Source organism: Lutjanus erythropterus, chromosome 17 (assembly GCF_056507025.1).
Source record: "Lutjanus erythropterus isolate fLutEry1 chromosome 17, fLutEry1.hap2, whole genome shotgun sequence".
NCBI classification, from domain to species: Eukaryota; Metazoa; Chordata; class Actinopteri; order Lutjaniformes; family Lutjanidae; genus Lutjanus; species Lutjanus erythropterus.
In genome coordinates, this window is record NC_139333.1 from 10,734,699 (window position 1) to 10,747,822 (window position 13,124).

General features: G+C 39.7%; 1 protein-coding gene and 1 non-coding gene across 2 annotated transcripts in view; both read right to left on the bottom strand.

Moving 5' to 3' along the window:
• Window positions 1-3,367: 3,367 nt before the first annotated feature.
• Window positions 3,368-13,124, bottom strand: part of fam20cb (FAM20C golgi associated secretory pathway kinase b) — a 73,196-nt gene continuing 63,439 nt past the window's right edge. Inside the window, exons 5-11 of the mRNA XM_084740758.1 lie at window positions 9,703-9,818; window positions 8,901-9,081; window positions 7,894-8,003; window positions 7,666-7,747; window positions 6,738-6,797; window positions 6,379-6,529; window positions 3,368-5,242 (exon numbers count right to left, since the gene is read on the bottom strand). Of these exons, the coding sequence (XP_084596884.1) occupies window positions 5,126-5,242; window positions 6,379-6,529; window positions 6,738-6,797; window positions 7,666-7,747; window positions 7,894-8,003; window positions 8,901-9,081; window positions 9,703-9,818 (817 nt within the window). The 3' untranslated portion in view covers window positions 3,368-5,125. The remainder of the gene's footprint in view (window positions 5,243-6,378; window positions 6,530-6,737; window positions 6,798-7,665; window positions 7,748-7,893; window positions 8,004-8,900; window positions 9,082-9,702; window positions 9,819-13,124) is intronic.
• trnar-ccu (transfer RNA arginine (anticodon CCU)) lies at window positions 11,361-11,433 on the bottom strand. The gene has a single exon. It is a non-coding gene; the product is annotated as a tRNA-Arg (tRNA).

Consider the following 13,124-nt stretch of genomic DNA (forward strand, 5'->3'; position numbering starts at 1 on the left):
ACTGATTGATCAGGAGAGACAATCTAATATTTTACTGTACTATAGGTGTATTCTATTACTTTTTAGACAGGCTAGGTTTAAAAAAGTTAAGTGTCATGGGGCCCGACGTTTACTCTTCCTTCATCTGATCTGTCAAGTTAAATGTATGAAACACTGCACTATTTTATTTATTTATCTTTCCACTTCACAGTTGGAAAAGAAACAGTGCACCTTTGTAATCCTAGATTAGATTAATTTTTTGTTTCAGTAGACACAGCGTGGTGTGAAACATATTTTTTTCATTCTTTCAGTCTCCTAAATTCCCTCTGCTTTAACAGTTAATACTTTTTAAATTAATATGTCTATGTGCTTGACAACAGACACATCTACTGAATTAGCTAGTTAACCGACTAATTTAAACAGCCATAAACCTGGAGTGTTAGCAAAAGTAAAGGTGATAAACTTTTCTATATTGATGAATGATCACAGGGCCAGACTGAGATTGTTAAAGGACTGGATTTGGCTGTTGTATATAATGATGTAACACTCCTTTTACTCCTCTTTTTCTTGATACTTTAAGCACATTTTTATAGTGATCCTTATGTACTTTTACTTATGTAACAGAGTTTCTGCTTGTAAATGTACTAACTTTTGTATTTTTACAGCAGGGAATTCCTGCTTTTAGTTTCATTAACAGATCTGAATGCTTCCATCACCTCTGAGTACTACACATGTCACTGGGTTAATCTATTCCACTTGTTTTCCTCGTAAACTTCACCCCAAAGCTACATAACTGACTCCACTGAACAAGCAAGCGAGCTCATTCGACTGTCTTGTCTTCTCTCCAGACCAGAAAACCAGACTGATTCATGCGGCGCTGTAAATAGAGCGACAGAGAGGAGCAGTGTGGAGGAGAGGAGGAGGAGGAGGAGGTCACCGTATCAGGTTGGTTTGAACTGAGATCTGATAAGCACCTCATGGTTCACTCCCATGACGAGGCTTCCTCTGGCGTCCTGTCTGCGGCCAGCCGCGCTGATTACAGTCCTGTGTTCTCCTCTGGTCACTCTCTGTCCCTCTGATGGTTGTCTCAGACTCTGCTTCCTCCATTCATAGTTCTGTCTGCCCCCGTGTGTGTGTGTGTGTGTGTGTGTGTGTGTGTGTGTGTGTACATGCATTTATGTAAACCAACCAAGTAGCTTTTCCGGGGGCTGTTCTGTGAGGAAAGGTTATCAAAACACAACAGTGCACTGGGAACTGTAAACATGCTTGTGCACAGATCTGGGGCTGAGGGCCATTTTCCTTTGCACTGCACTGTGCAGCCATCCTCACCGCCACCATTCACTGTCAAATTACACACAGAGCAGCAGATAAGAGCTCCACAACAGGCCTGTGTTCACCTGGACTGACTGTCGGACTCATGACGGCTACTGTGTTTATCTGGACCGGGGCTAATAGCAGCATTTTCCACAACAGAGGAACTTATTTATTTAAAGTGGAATTGTAATTAGATTGTGAAGGATTGTAAAAAAAAAAAAAATAACAACAAATTACCAAAAACTTATAAGAAATCAGAAATTTGGTCAAGCCTGTTAATGTTAAATTTTTGCATCTGTCCAAGTTTTAAAAATTAAAGTTACACCTTCAGTACAACTCCCAAAACTGATTTCCCATCACTGTTGCATGACCTGAACTTTATGAGCTGCATGTCTGTTGGTTTAAATTATGCAGTGACTGATGTGAACTATTTTTTTCCTTTGGCAAGCTTTTCAGTTAAAAAAAAAAAAAAATGGAATTTGATATAACTACTGCTTGACATAAAATAACTCATTAAACACTGGACTAGTTTAAAAAGATTACTGATGGAATACTTCTTATTTGCTTTTTTCAAACAGTATTATTGACCTTTAGACATTATGATGGGCACACAGAGTAGTTGATCCAAGTTAGTTTTTTTTATCCTTAATTAAGCTAAAATTTTACAGGTTTTGTCTCATACATATTGTTTCTACAATTGTTAATTTTAAAGATCTCATTTCATATTCGTTGCCTGTTTTATGGGACAGTTTTCAGGCTCTTCACTCACAATCCGCCTTTTTTTATATCAGTGATTCAGTTGTTTTTAATGCTATTTTATTTAGTGGCTCGCCAGGCTCCTTGCAATAATGTCCTCTTTAGTTTGTGTGTTAGCTTTACTGTTGTTGTGACACTAAGACTTTAATATGTTGTCTCCTGTGACTTGTAGAAAGTGGTAACAAGTAACTGAGTACATTTACTCTAGTACTCATGTACTATAATCAGTTTCATTAATCTTTTCTGCTACTTTACACTTCTACTCCACTACATTTCAGAGGCAAATACTGTAAGTAATGTTTTTTCCCACTACATTTGCCTGACAACTTACATATTTAGCAATTATAAATCTTAAATCCAAATTGAAAGAAGAGGGAGATTCCTTAAGATGTCAATGTTTACACAACTGACTCCTGTTTGAAATGTGAGTTTCTTGTTTTGCTTGTTTAATGTATTTTTTTTTTTTCCTTCTGTGTTTTCTGTCTGTCATTTTTTTTTATTGCTGCTGACTGTCTTGTCCAGGTCTGTGTGGAAAAAGAGATTCTTAATCTCCATTTAGGTCCCCAGGTTAAAGGGTTAAAGGTTCAATAAACAATGTGCACCCTGGTGGCTCAGTTGGTAGAGCATGCCCTCCATGTACTGACACCGAGTCCTCTGCAGCAGCCGTGGGTTCGATTAAAAGATGTGGCCCTTTGCTGCACGCCATCCCACGTCCACCAGCTGTAACATCACAATGCTACTTAAATGTAAAGACTTCAGTAATAATTTTGCTGTACATAATAATATAATTCTCTGAAAGGGACAATTCTGCCCAACAAGTTCTATTACTTTCATACATTTTGCTGTTAATACTCATGAGTGCCTTTTCTACCACTGCTTGTGTGATTTATGTCTCTTTAACCACTGTATCTTATTATAATTTTATTTTGATTAGCACGGAAAAATAGTGAAGAGAAAAAGCCTTGTAAGCTTGCAGTGATGGAAACTAGGTTTTAATGCTACACGTTTAATTTTTATTTATATTACTTTGTTGGATGGTCATTTTTCTTGCTCGTTTTCTTGCTGCACATTCCACCTTAAGGAGCTCAGCAGTTCCCTAAAAAAATTCAGCTGGCTGGATGCCTGCTGTGTTTTTACATTCATGGAAAGGAGATTCACCTTTTATAATCGTGAAAGATCACAGGGGTTTTACAAGCTATTAAATGGACTATTGTTGAAGTATATTACACTTCTCTTAAATAGTATGAATACATTTTTATTAAACATAGACCCACTCAGAACATATCACTGTTGAAGGAAACAAAGAATCACTCTAACATTCTGCTTATTTTGTTTTATTGCACTTTTACCATGATGCAAAGAAATGAAAATAAAAATCCACAGAAACAATGAGTTGAATTAAAAAAGAAGCATTTTCACTTTAAGAACACATCATCTAAAGGTTCTCCATGGATCCACCCACACGTCCATCCATACACACTGTACTGACCTGACACAGGACTATGGAAACTTAGACTGTATAAGAAAACCCTTAATGGAACAGATGGAGTCAGCACACACGTATATGTAGACCTCCGTATCTTATCTATAGTTCGAACCCGGGAGGAGTTGAAACCTTTCCGCTATGAAACCAGACATTCAAGTATTTCTATCATTGCACAGGCACTAGATTTTCCTACTGTATATATTAACTTTCAGCCAGTGACTGAATCGTTGACACCAACAGTTTAAGCTATCAGCTGTTGGTTTATGAATGAAATATACATCCTGAAAAATAATCTCTCCACAACAGCAACATCTGGACATCAAATATATTACAAAGAAAACAATAATATAAAACTATTAGTGTCACATTTGGCTTTTGGTACCATAAATCTAACCTCATATGTGTTGCACTGAAAGAAATAAAAACAGTAGTTGGATTAAATGTTGTAAACACAGGCGGAGACTTGCTCATTTGAATACTTGTGGCGGCTATAAACCAATTTTAAAGCGAGCTGGATGCTTGGAATGGGGTGAAATCTGGATTTACTGAGAGGCACGGACCTGGCAGCTACTTTTGCACATGCTCAGTTTGCCCTCTATTGGACGAACGAGGAAGTACACCACTGTGATGTAAAAATCCAATGGTTCATTTGAACAGAAAAAAGTGATGTTACTGATTGGCGTTCATTTTTAAACAATAAATATGAAATTTAATAAATACTCTCTCAAGTACAAGTAACATTTATGGGCAAAAATTAAATGACAAATCCAGGAGTAAACCTGCACTCCAATCAAGTATCCCCATCTCTTGAATACCAATGATAGAAGCTGAATCAGCTCAGCAGAAATAATAATAAAAAAAAACACTATGCAATAAAACATTTTTCAGCAAATCAATAAAACATCATTTTTGATAATTAAGACAACAGGAGCCTCCGCCTCCTCCTCGTCCACCGTGAAAAGTTCAACTGAAACACTTGCAATACCAACAATACGTATAAACACATAATTCAGCTTGTGAAGAGAGGGGGAGGGGGCAAGGGTGGGGGCAAGGGTAAGGGGATCGGGTAAAGAGGTTCTTTACAAGTCCCTCAGAATTCACTGAATTCAAAAAAGGGTCCTGAACAAGACAGAAGAGAAGGCGTCTCTTGCAAGACTTTCATGGTTTGGTAGTGCTGCGGTGGGTCGGTGGGTGTAGCTGCGGTGACACTATCCTACACTAGAGTCAGATATTTTAAGGAGTCTGGGTGATGTCGGGGTGGGTTCCGTTTTAAGTCTGTGACCCAAACCCCAGATCCATCTTCGACATCACCTGCGTCTCGAGCGTCAGCGCGTGGTCCAGTCGTCGCACGGTTTGTCAAAAAGACCAGTCCTATCCAGCAGGCGTCCATGTCCTCCACACAGCTTATATTAACCTCAGACGGGTGGGCTTAATTCTGAGTTCAGCCAAAAATCTTCAAGCCCTCTGAGAAATTCAGCACAGATGGAGCTCATCTGTGTTGTAGGATGCCGGTTCAGTTTTTTAAGAGAGAGGGACTGGATGTCCTGTCTCCTGGGATTCAACTATCCAGCTGCCAGCGTCCCCAGACAGCTACCTCCGTCGTGGGCCGGTGTGGGCGTGGTCTGTCCCTTGGTGCCCCTGGAGGTCGTCCTCTACAACATAACTGTAGCCCTCCTTTTCAATGCATTCCGACAGCACGTTCAGCACCTGGTGACAGTGAAACAAGATAAAAGACAAGCTGAAAGGTTTGATTATCTGAGATAAGCAGCTCTTGTTATTCTTTGTAGTCACTATTGCAGGTCAAATGAGGTCAAAATATTTAAGGGCCGTTTAAGAAGACACATTGAGCGACAGTGTTCCTTTGATGTTTAAAGTAGTAGTGTAATATTTTGGGTCATACGTTAATTCACTTTCTTACCAAGAGTTCAATGAGAAGATCAATACTACTCTTTAAAGTGCTGCCAGCAGCTGATTAGCTTAGCTTAGACTGGAAACGGGGGCAAATCCTCTGGACAGATCCAAGCTTGGCGTCCTGTCAAGGAATATTCAGGAAAGTTCTGGGAATGTTTAGGGCACCATCCCAGCAAAAATCTTACATTTCCAGAATGTCCTCAGAATGTCCCTGCTGGTGTTAAGGATGTTGCTCTGTAACGTTCCCTGAATGTTCCTGGACTGTCACAATGTGGGGTTCTTTAGGGAGTAGGGGGGCATTATTTGGCAAACTTTCAGAGAACATTCAGGATGTGAAGGAGACCTTTACTATAGGACATTTCATCTAGGTCCAGGGTTTCCCCCTGGTGTATTGCAAGGTGGACCCCCGTCAGGCCTAAACATCAGGGCATTTTATTTGTGGGGATGTAATGGATGTTTTGTTAAACATCAGCAGTTTAACTGCGGTGGCTTGGTGGAAACATATGTATAAGGGTTGGAAAGCTCACCAGCAACATATACCCGCCTTTTGTTATCCCACATTGGACCTTATCTTGGAAGAACTATGTATGGAAGTCAATAGCAAGAGGCAGCTTTTAAAAATCCCATTGTGCCACGAAAAGAGGACAATATGGCAAAGTTCTGTTTACGTCTCAAATATCCTCTTTGTAATGTTGCAACATGACTTTCTTAACCCAAAGAGGACACTGTAGGAATGTCCCCAGTGTTCTGTACTGGTTTTTCTTCTTTAGCGAACGTTGCACAAGATCTCCAGTTCATCCCCTCATATATGGGTTAATATTTGACAGACACAAATGGTAGTATTGATCTTCTTACCCAATTCTCAGAAAGAAAGTAAACACACATGAAAACCGAATGAGTCGCACTGTATAAAATGAGCATGCAGCACTGACCTGGCGTAGTCGTCTGTCCATGGCGTCCAGGTGTGGCTGGATGAGGATGGGACTGAGGCGGTCCCTCACCAGGGATTCTGCCATGAGCATGGACAGCTTGTATTCTTCCTTCGCCAGCAGCTGCAGACGCAAGTGGGTCGACTTCCTTACCCTGCAGAAAGATGGAAAGAGAGCAGCCGGGGGAGAAAGAGTCAGTGAGGCTTCACGCACACTTACACTCACATAATGTACTTATATGCAGCACATGCTCGGCAATGCTGACAGCTAATCACATGTGAAAACGCTGCTAACATTTTGCACTGGGGTCAATAATGCTATCACACCCTTCGCATGTAAAACCACCAACAAAGATGTCTTACCTGCAGCACTGGGTCAATGGCACCAAGATGGACATCTCATCGTGGGAGTGCTTTCCGAAGCTGGAGTGAAAGAGAGAATGGTGGTTTTGAAGGCATTTAAATTTTCCTCCTATTCTGGAGTGCAATTTGCTCGTTTCGCCACAGCTTGTTGAAGTTTTTTATCAGTTGTGATCCCTGTGCAGCAGCTTATTCACTTGTGTTGTCTTGCAAACAGTTTATTTTTTTTAAAGACAGTCCCCATAGACATCTATTGTATTGTGATAAAAAACTCAAATTTCAAAATGCTCAGTATTACACACTGATCAACTGTACATGAGCTCAATATGATGACACATACAGTTGTATACTCTCACAAAGGGTTGCCCAAAGTGTGGAACGGTTACCCCTTAGGTTGCACCAGCTGTCTCTAGGGGGTGCAGAAGAGGACAAATATAATGACGGTGCAATGGTGTTTTGGTACTGGGCCTACTCACACATTTATTTCTCTCTCTCTCTCTCTCTGTCTCTTTAGTACTTTTTTAAAGAATACTTGTTTCAGCAATAAACGTGGAAAAAATAGCAGATTAAAAGAAAAGATGTAGGGCAGTTTGAAAGAGCTACAGCTGCAGCATCCTAATGTGCCACCATCACCATGGTAACAGCTATAAATAGGTTAGGTTTCTTTCTTTCTTTCTTTTTTTTTTTTGAAGGTGTGGGGGATTAAGGGTGTGTCAACCTGGCTGGGATGTAGAAGAGGTTGTGTGGCCTAAAAAGTTTGGGAACCGCTGCTGACCATTTTACAAATTATTTCAAGTTTATGTCCAAGACACTAACAAATTATGTATTTGTTTTTGAAATTTTCTCAACCAACACACACTACAACCAACAAGTGCAATTCCTGAATGACAAGCAGTTAAACAATCTCTTCATTTCAACCTCTGTGACTCACCCTCTGCCATTGTCCAGGTGGATGATGAAAGTCTCATTTCCAAACTTTTCAAATGTTTCATAATGGTGGCGATCCATGTTTCCTGTGCGGGAAAACAAGTAAACAATTCAGCAAAGAGTGAAACAAGTGAAATCCCATATATATAACATTTGTTTGGGTGAACTAGCCTTCGAACCCAAAAGAAGAAAACCTGTTATTGTTTGTGTTGTGTCAGACATGTCAACTCACCCATGAGGAAGTCAAATATCGTCATGTCCATGATGTCCAGCAGTCGTGTCCCACTGTCGTAAGGTGGAGTCTGTTTGACTTCTTCACAATAGTCTGGGTCCACCTCCCACCTTAAATATATCAAACAAACAATATCTTCTTCACATTTCTGTCTTTTTTATATATTTGTTTAGAAATAGTTTGTTGCTTCCTACTTAACTTTTAAAATAGCAGTTTTTTTTTTTTTAAATGGATTGAGAAATATAATCAAGTTAGTCAAGAAAGTTCAACCCAATTGAGTTGTATGTGCCTCACTCTCTTCTTCCTTTCAATCCAGACAAAAAGTTCTCAAAGAAAGAGAAATCAGAGCAACTTTTGTTCACTTTATATCATGCTACAAACAGTGTAAGGTTTTGTTAACTTTTTAGCCAGCTACCAAACAATACAATTGTCTAACATTTTATCTAGCAAGCAAACAATGCAACATGTTAAAGAATAGCAGCCAAATGGTTTTCCTCCCTCTTTTGTACATACTAGACCATGACAGCACTAAAAATGAATTTCTTATTTATTGAATTTGGGCAAGTATCTCCATACTGATTAAACTTAATTTTATTTTACATCAATAAACTTCAGTAATCTGCGAATAGTTTTAAATTGTATAACAGAGGGCTGGTTTAATGTTAGACCTGGATGTAGGCCACTCATTTGAAACCTGGTTTTCCTAAACTCTGATTAGAACTAATCTTAGAATCTAGATCTTAGATTAATTTAATTCTTGTCAGTGCAACTGAGTCTAAGTTTTTTCTTCCACAGTTTGCTTTATTCTGTTTGGATGTCAGTCAGCTTTGACGCATGGTTTACATGATATCTAACCACACATCTCATTAATTATCGCCTCTGCTAACTGACAGCAAGAGTATAAATATCCTATGATAGCTGCACCTACAGGACTCTACAGTGAATCCCTCAGTGTCTGCTTCCCTTAGTGAGTGCAGCGCTGTGTGGGTGCGGGATCGATTTCTTACTCTGCCTTCTTGCGTTTGTGGTAGGAGCGTCTCCACGGGTTCCTCCAGGTCTTGCGTTTGGCGAGTGCCAGGTCTGGGAGGAAGGCGGCCAGGGATCCTTCAATTTGGTCTGGTTTACCGCACAGGGCGTGCTCAGTGGAGCAGTAGTATGAACACTCTCCGTAGAAACACACGTTGTTGGCTGAGAATTGGAAAAAGAACACATGTCGTGGACGCTTTGTTAAACCATTGTTTATAACAGCAGTGACTGTGTATTATAGTACTCTCTTTTGAAAAACACACCACATATACTTAAAGAAACGTTTTTGTAAGACTAAATGACCTGGAGACAGTCAGTGAGTTGTATTAATTGCTGAGACTGTCAGTAATTTTAATCCAGTAAAAATCTTCCATGTGTATAATATGTAAAGTAAAAGTTGCATCACTAATTAACTGTCGCGCTTGGCACCAGCTAAAGTCCCCTGATAATGCTAATCCCATGCAAATGAATATCCCAGTAATTCAGGCCACACTACTTGCTTTGCTCTACATTATGAAGACGGAAACTTTTTTTTTTGCTTGGCTTTAAATTTTGCATGATGAAAAATATTGGTGAAAACTGCACTAATGGCATTTTTTCCTTCTGAGATCACCACATAGATTTAATTGATGGTTATAAAACAGTTTTGAGGTATACATTACATGAACTACAAGTATTTTTTATTAATTCTCTAGATGTAACAAAATCAATCTTGTGGAATCTTAGTTAAAGCATTAGATGTGTCTCTGAAAACCACTAATTCTGCCCCTTTTCAGGATGTACCTGGTGAAATGAAGAAGGTCCTCCAGAGCTTTTTGTCTCGTGTGACATCTCGGATCTCCTTCGTCATGTTGACAAGCCTGCCGGCCACAGGAGGGACGCGACGAAAGTCCAGGACCCTACAGGACAGAGACACACACTGAGGGGTTACATTCTGCTTTCAGAATACGGTTGACGTTTTCAAACAGAGATTGGAGATCGGAAGGGGGGCAGAGAGGGAGAGACGAAGGTACTGCATGAGGTAAAAGGGACAGATGCAGATGCTTTAAAACTACAGGAATATAGTGATTGCAGCCAACACAGTCAGCCGATGCGGGAGCGGCTTTGACATCCAGCAATTAACAAACCAAATTGCTGCAATTTGCGCCAATAATCGCCCTCTTTCTGAGTCATAATTAAGTCCAGCCTGAACACACAGACACGGCACACATTTTTAGATTCAGAGAGACTCTTACACTTTCCCAGGATATTACTATTACCAATATCCATCACAAATAAATGATAAAAAAATACACTCCTTATAACTCCAGAACTCAAGATGTTTTTTAAGTTTTCTTTAGTATTAAAGTAATCCAGCTATAGTTGTCTGTACGGCACTGAGTACATCACAAACAGCAACAACTAGTTCATTTGGTACATTTTTTGTGGTTCTGATTTGCCAAAATGTAAAGATAATTTGGGTTAAAAATGGGGTCAAGTGTCAGAATTTGAAAACCCTCTGTATGATTAAAAAAATCATATTGAGGTTATTTTGATAGATATTCAGTATGATTCATGATTAGCTGGAATGATAATATTAGGATATTTTCTTTCAAAAATAAATTGTAAAAATCATAACGATGTAGCTTTTGTTTGGGTCTATTCCAAACAAACATGTTTTCTTACATCTGGAGAAGAAGATTTACAGGCCAAATCATCTCATTACATGTCATTATAAAGCTTCTGCAATTGGGATGTAGCATTTAATTTTGATAATATTTCAATTAACTGTGCAACCCTAGCTGGAATATAGCAGCTCATTTAGATATAGAATGTGCATCATGGTCAACAAAGTCATGAATGCAAACTGTTTGAAACAAGATTGCAAATTTTGTACATTATTATAACTGATAGTTGAGAACAACTGATGAATCATTAATTATTAATAATATAAGAAAAACACCTCTTTTTGTCATCGTAAGTTTTATTTCAACAATTCTAGCAGCACATTAGTTATATGAAATATTAATTCATGAAGTACAAACAATTTAAACAAAGAGAATAATAAAACAATAAGGTTCTTGCTCAAAACAGCTGCCGCTGTCCATCTGTCCTTATTTAACAAACGTCTCTGCCAAACAAAACAGTGTCAAATAGGATGAAGTTACTGCCATCTCTAGACTAACAAAACACGGCAGACGACACCAAGCTGTGAGAAAACCTGCGAGCTCCAGAAAACTAAATAAACATTACTGGCTGATACATTTTTAACAGTGATTAATTATTAATGATTAATATCCCTGGTTTGAAAGGATTTCAAAGTGTTGCTTTTTCAATATATTTGGCGAAGTTTTAAGAGGCTGTTAAGATTTCCTTCTGAAAGAGCTCCATATGTACTGAACAAGTGTCTGGAAAAGGCAACAAGGATGAGCTGTTTGTACATTTAAAGAGAAAACAGACCTCACCCCAGATGGGACTCGAACCCACAATCCCTGGCTTAGGAGGCCAGTGCCTTATCCATTAGGCCACTGGGGCAGACAACCTGTCCATCACACAATACTCATGTAATTTTACATCACTGCCAACAGGGGGCACTGTGACATAAGTAATGAGCTGACAGCTCCACCACATGGCGGTAAACCTCCCTGTGGTTTTTATGTGGCTATCATTCTACATCAAACACATTTTTACTCGCACACAGATATCTGGTGTAATATATTTCGACATATAGGGAACCGATATCTCTATTCCATCTTGTGAGGCCATCGAGATTTTGTGTCTTTGCTTCATTTAACAGGAAACTGTCTGTCGGTGTCTGTGTGTGTGCATGTCAGATGGAGGGAGACAGGTTTAATAAAGCTGTCTTTTGAAGAGAGATGGCGTGGCTGTCTTCCTGTGTGCGTGCCACACGCCTATTTCATGCATGTGTGACTCCTGTCGTCAATACCTCCCCGACCACAACATCAGCAGGGGCTCTTTAAATATTGATATCCCTGACAACACCTAATGGCCGAGGCCCGAGGGCAGAGAGACACAGGCAAAGAGGTGGAGAGACACAGGAGGACCAGGTGGAGAAAAAGGGAGGGCTGTTTAACGGACACGCAAATGATGCCATCAAGCAGCGCGGTGGCAGTCATGTCTCTTTCCCCGGACACAGGATGAGGCACCGCGCGGCACCGTCTGGCCTGCTGGGCCCGGGCCTGCTGCCATGTTGAAGGGAACAGCTCGAGCCGACTTCAGTTCTGTTCCTCACTCGTGCTTCTTTCTTCAGTCCTTGTCCCTTTGATAAACCTCATTCCCACAGTGGCCATTTTGAACTTGTGTGGGATTGAGAAGCCAACTAAAAAGCTCTGCATGAACAACAGAGCAGGAATAATTATTTCACGTATTCCCAGCTGAAAAATGTTTAAGACACCACTGGGCCTCATGAATTTGGAGCGATATAGTTTAATATTTTAAGTTCATATTCTTTATTCTCTACTTGCACAATATAATGTAATGTAGAGTTTAGAGTTATCTGTTTTAGGAGCTGGAGTCCTGCACCAGGTTGAGCAAAAAACTTGTGTGACACATGAAGAAATATATTTATAGAAATTACAGGCACAGATAAATATGAAATAATTGCATTCAGGTAGCAAATGAGAACAATATTACACACATACAATATCATATGAAATCAAAAATGAAAATTATTGCACAGAATTTGACTTTAATATCTGCTAATGATATCAAGCCTTATTGTCATAGCTTTTATTGTGAAATGCAAAAATAGTCCATGGGGAATACCAAACTGTGGACAACACATTGTTGAAGGCCAAGTCTGACTTCTGCGAGAAATTTGGTGTGATCAGAGGCTGTGAGAACAATATTGTCAGTGGCTTTGCTGCTTGTAAAAAGTGCCACAAAGTATTAACTTTTGATGGAAGCACGCTAGGCACATCGCTGCTGAGGAAACACATGGACAGCTGCAGGAGCACAGCTGCTGCGCCGACTGAGAACACAAACGAGTGATAAATAAGTGACTGCGTGTGTGTGTTTAATCACGTTCGGGTCGCAGGACTGACATTAACGGTTTTGGGCAGGTCCAGATGTGACATCAATATAATAGCAGGTAAAGAGTTGATTCTGGTAGTCAGGTTTGCAAAACTGGACCCGTGCAGGACTATTACAAGCTACACGTCTGTTTACTTCCTGTCAGCGCTATAGGAATGTTACTTTCACCTGCA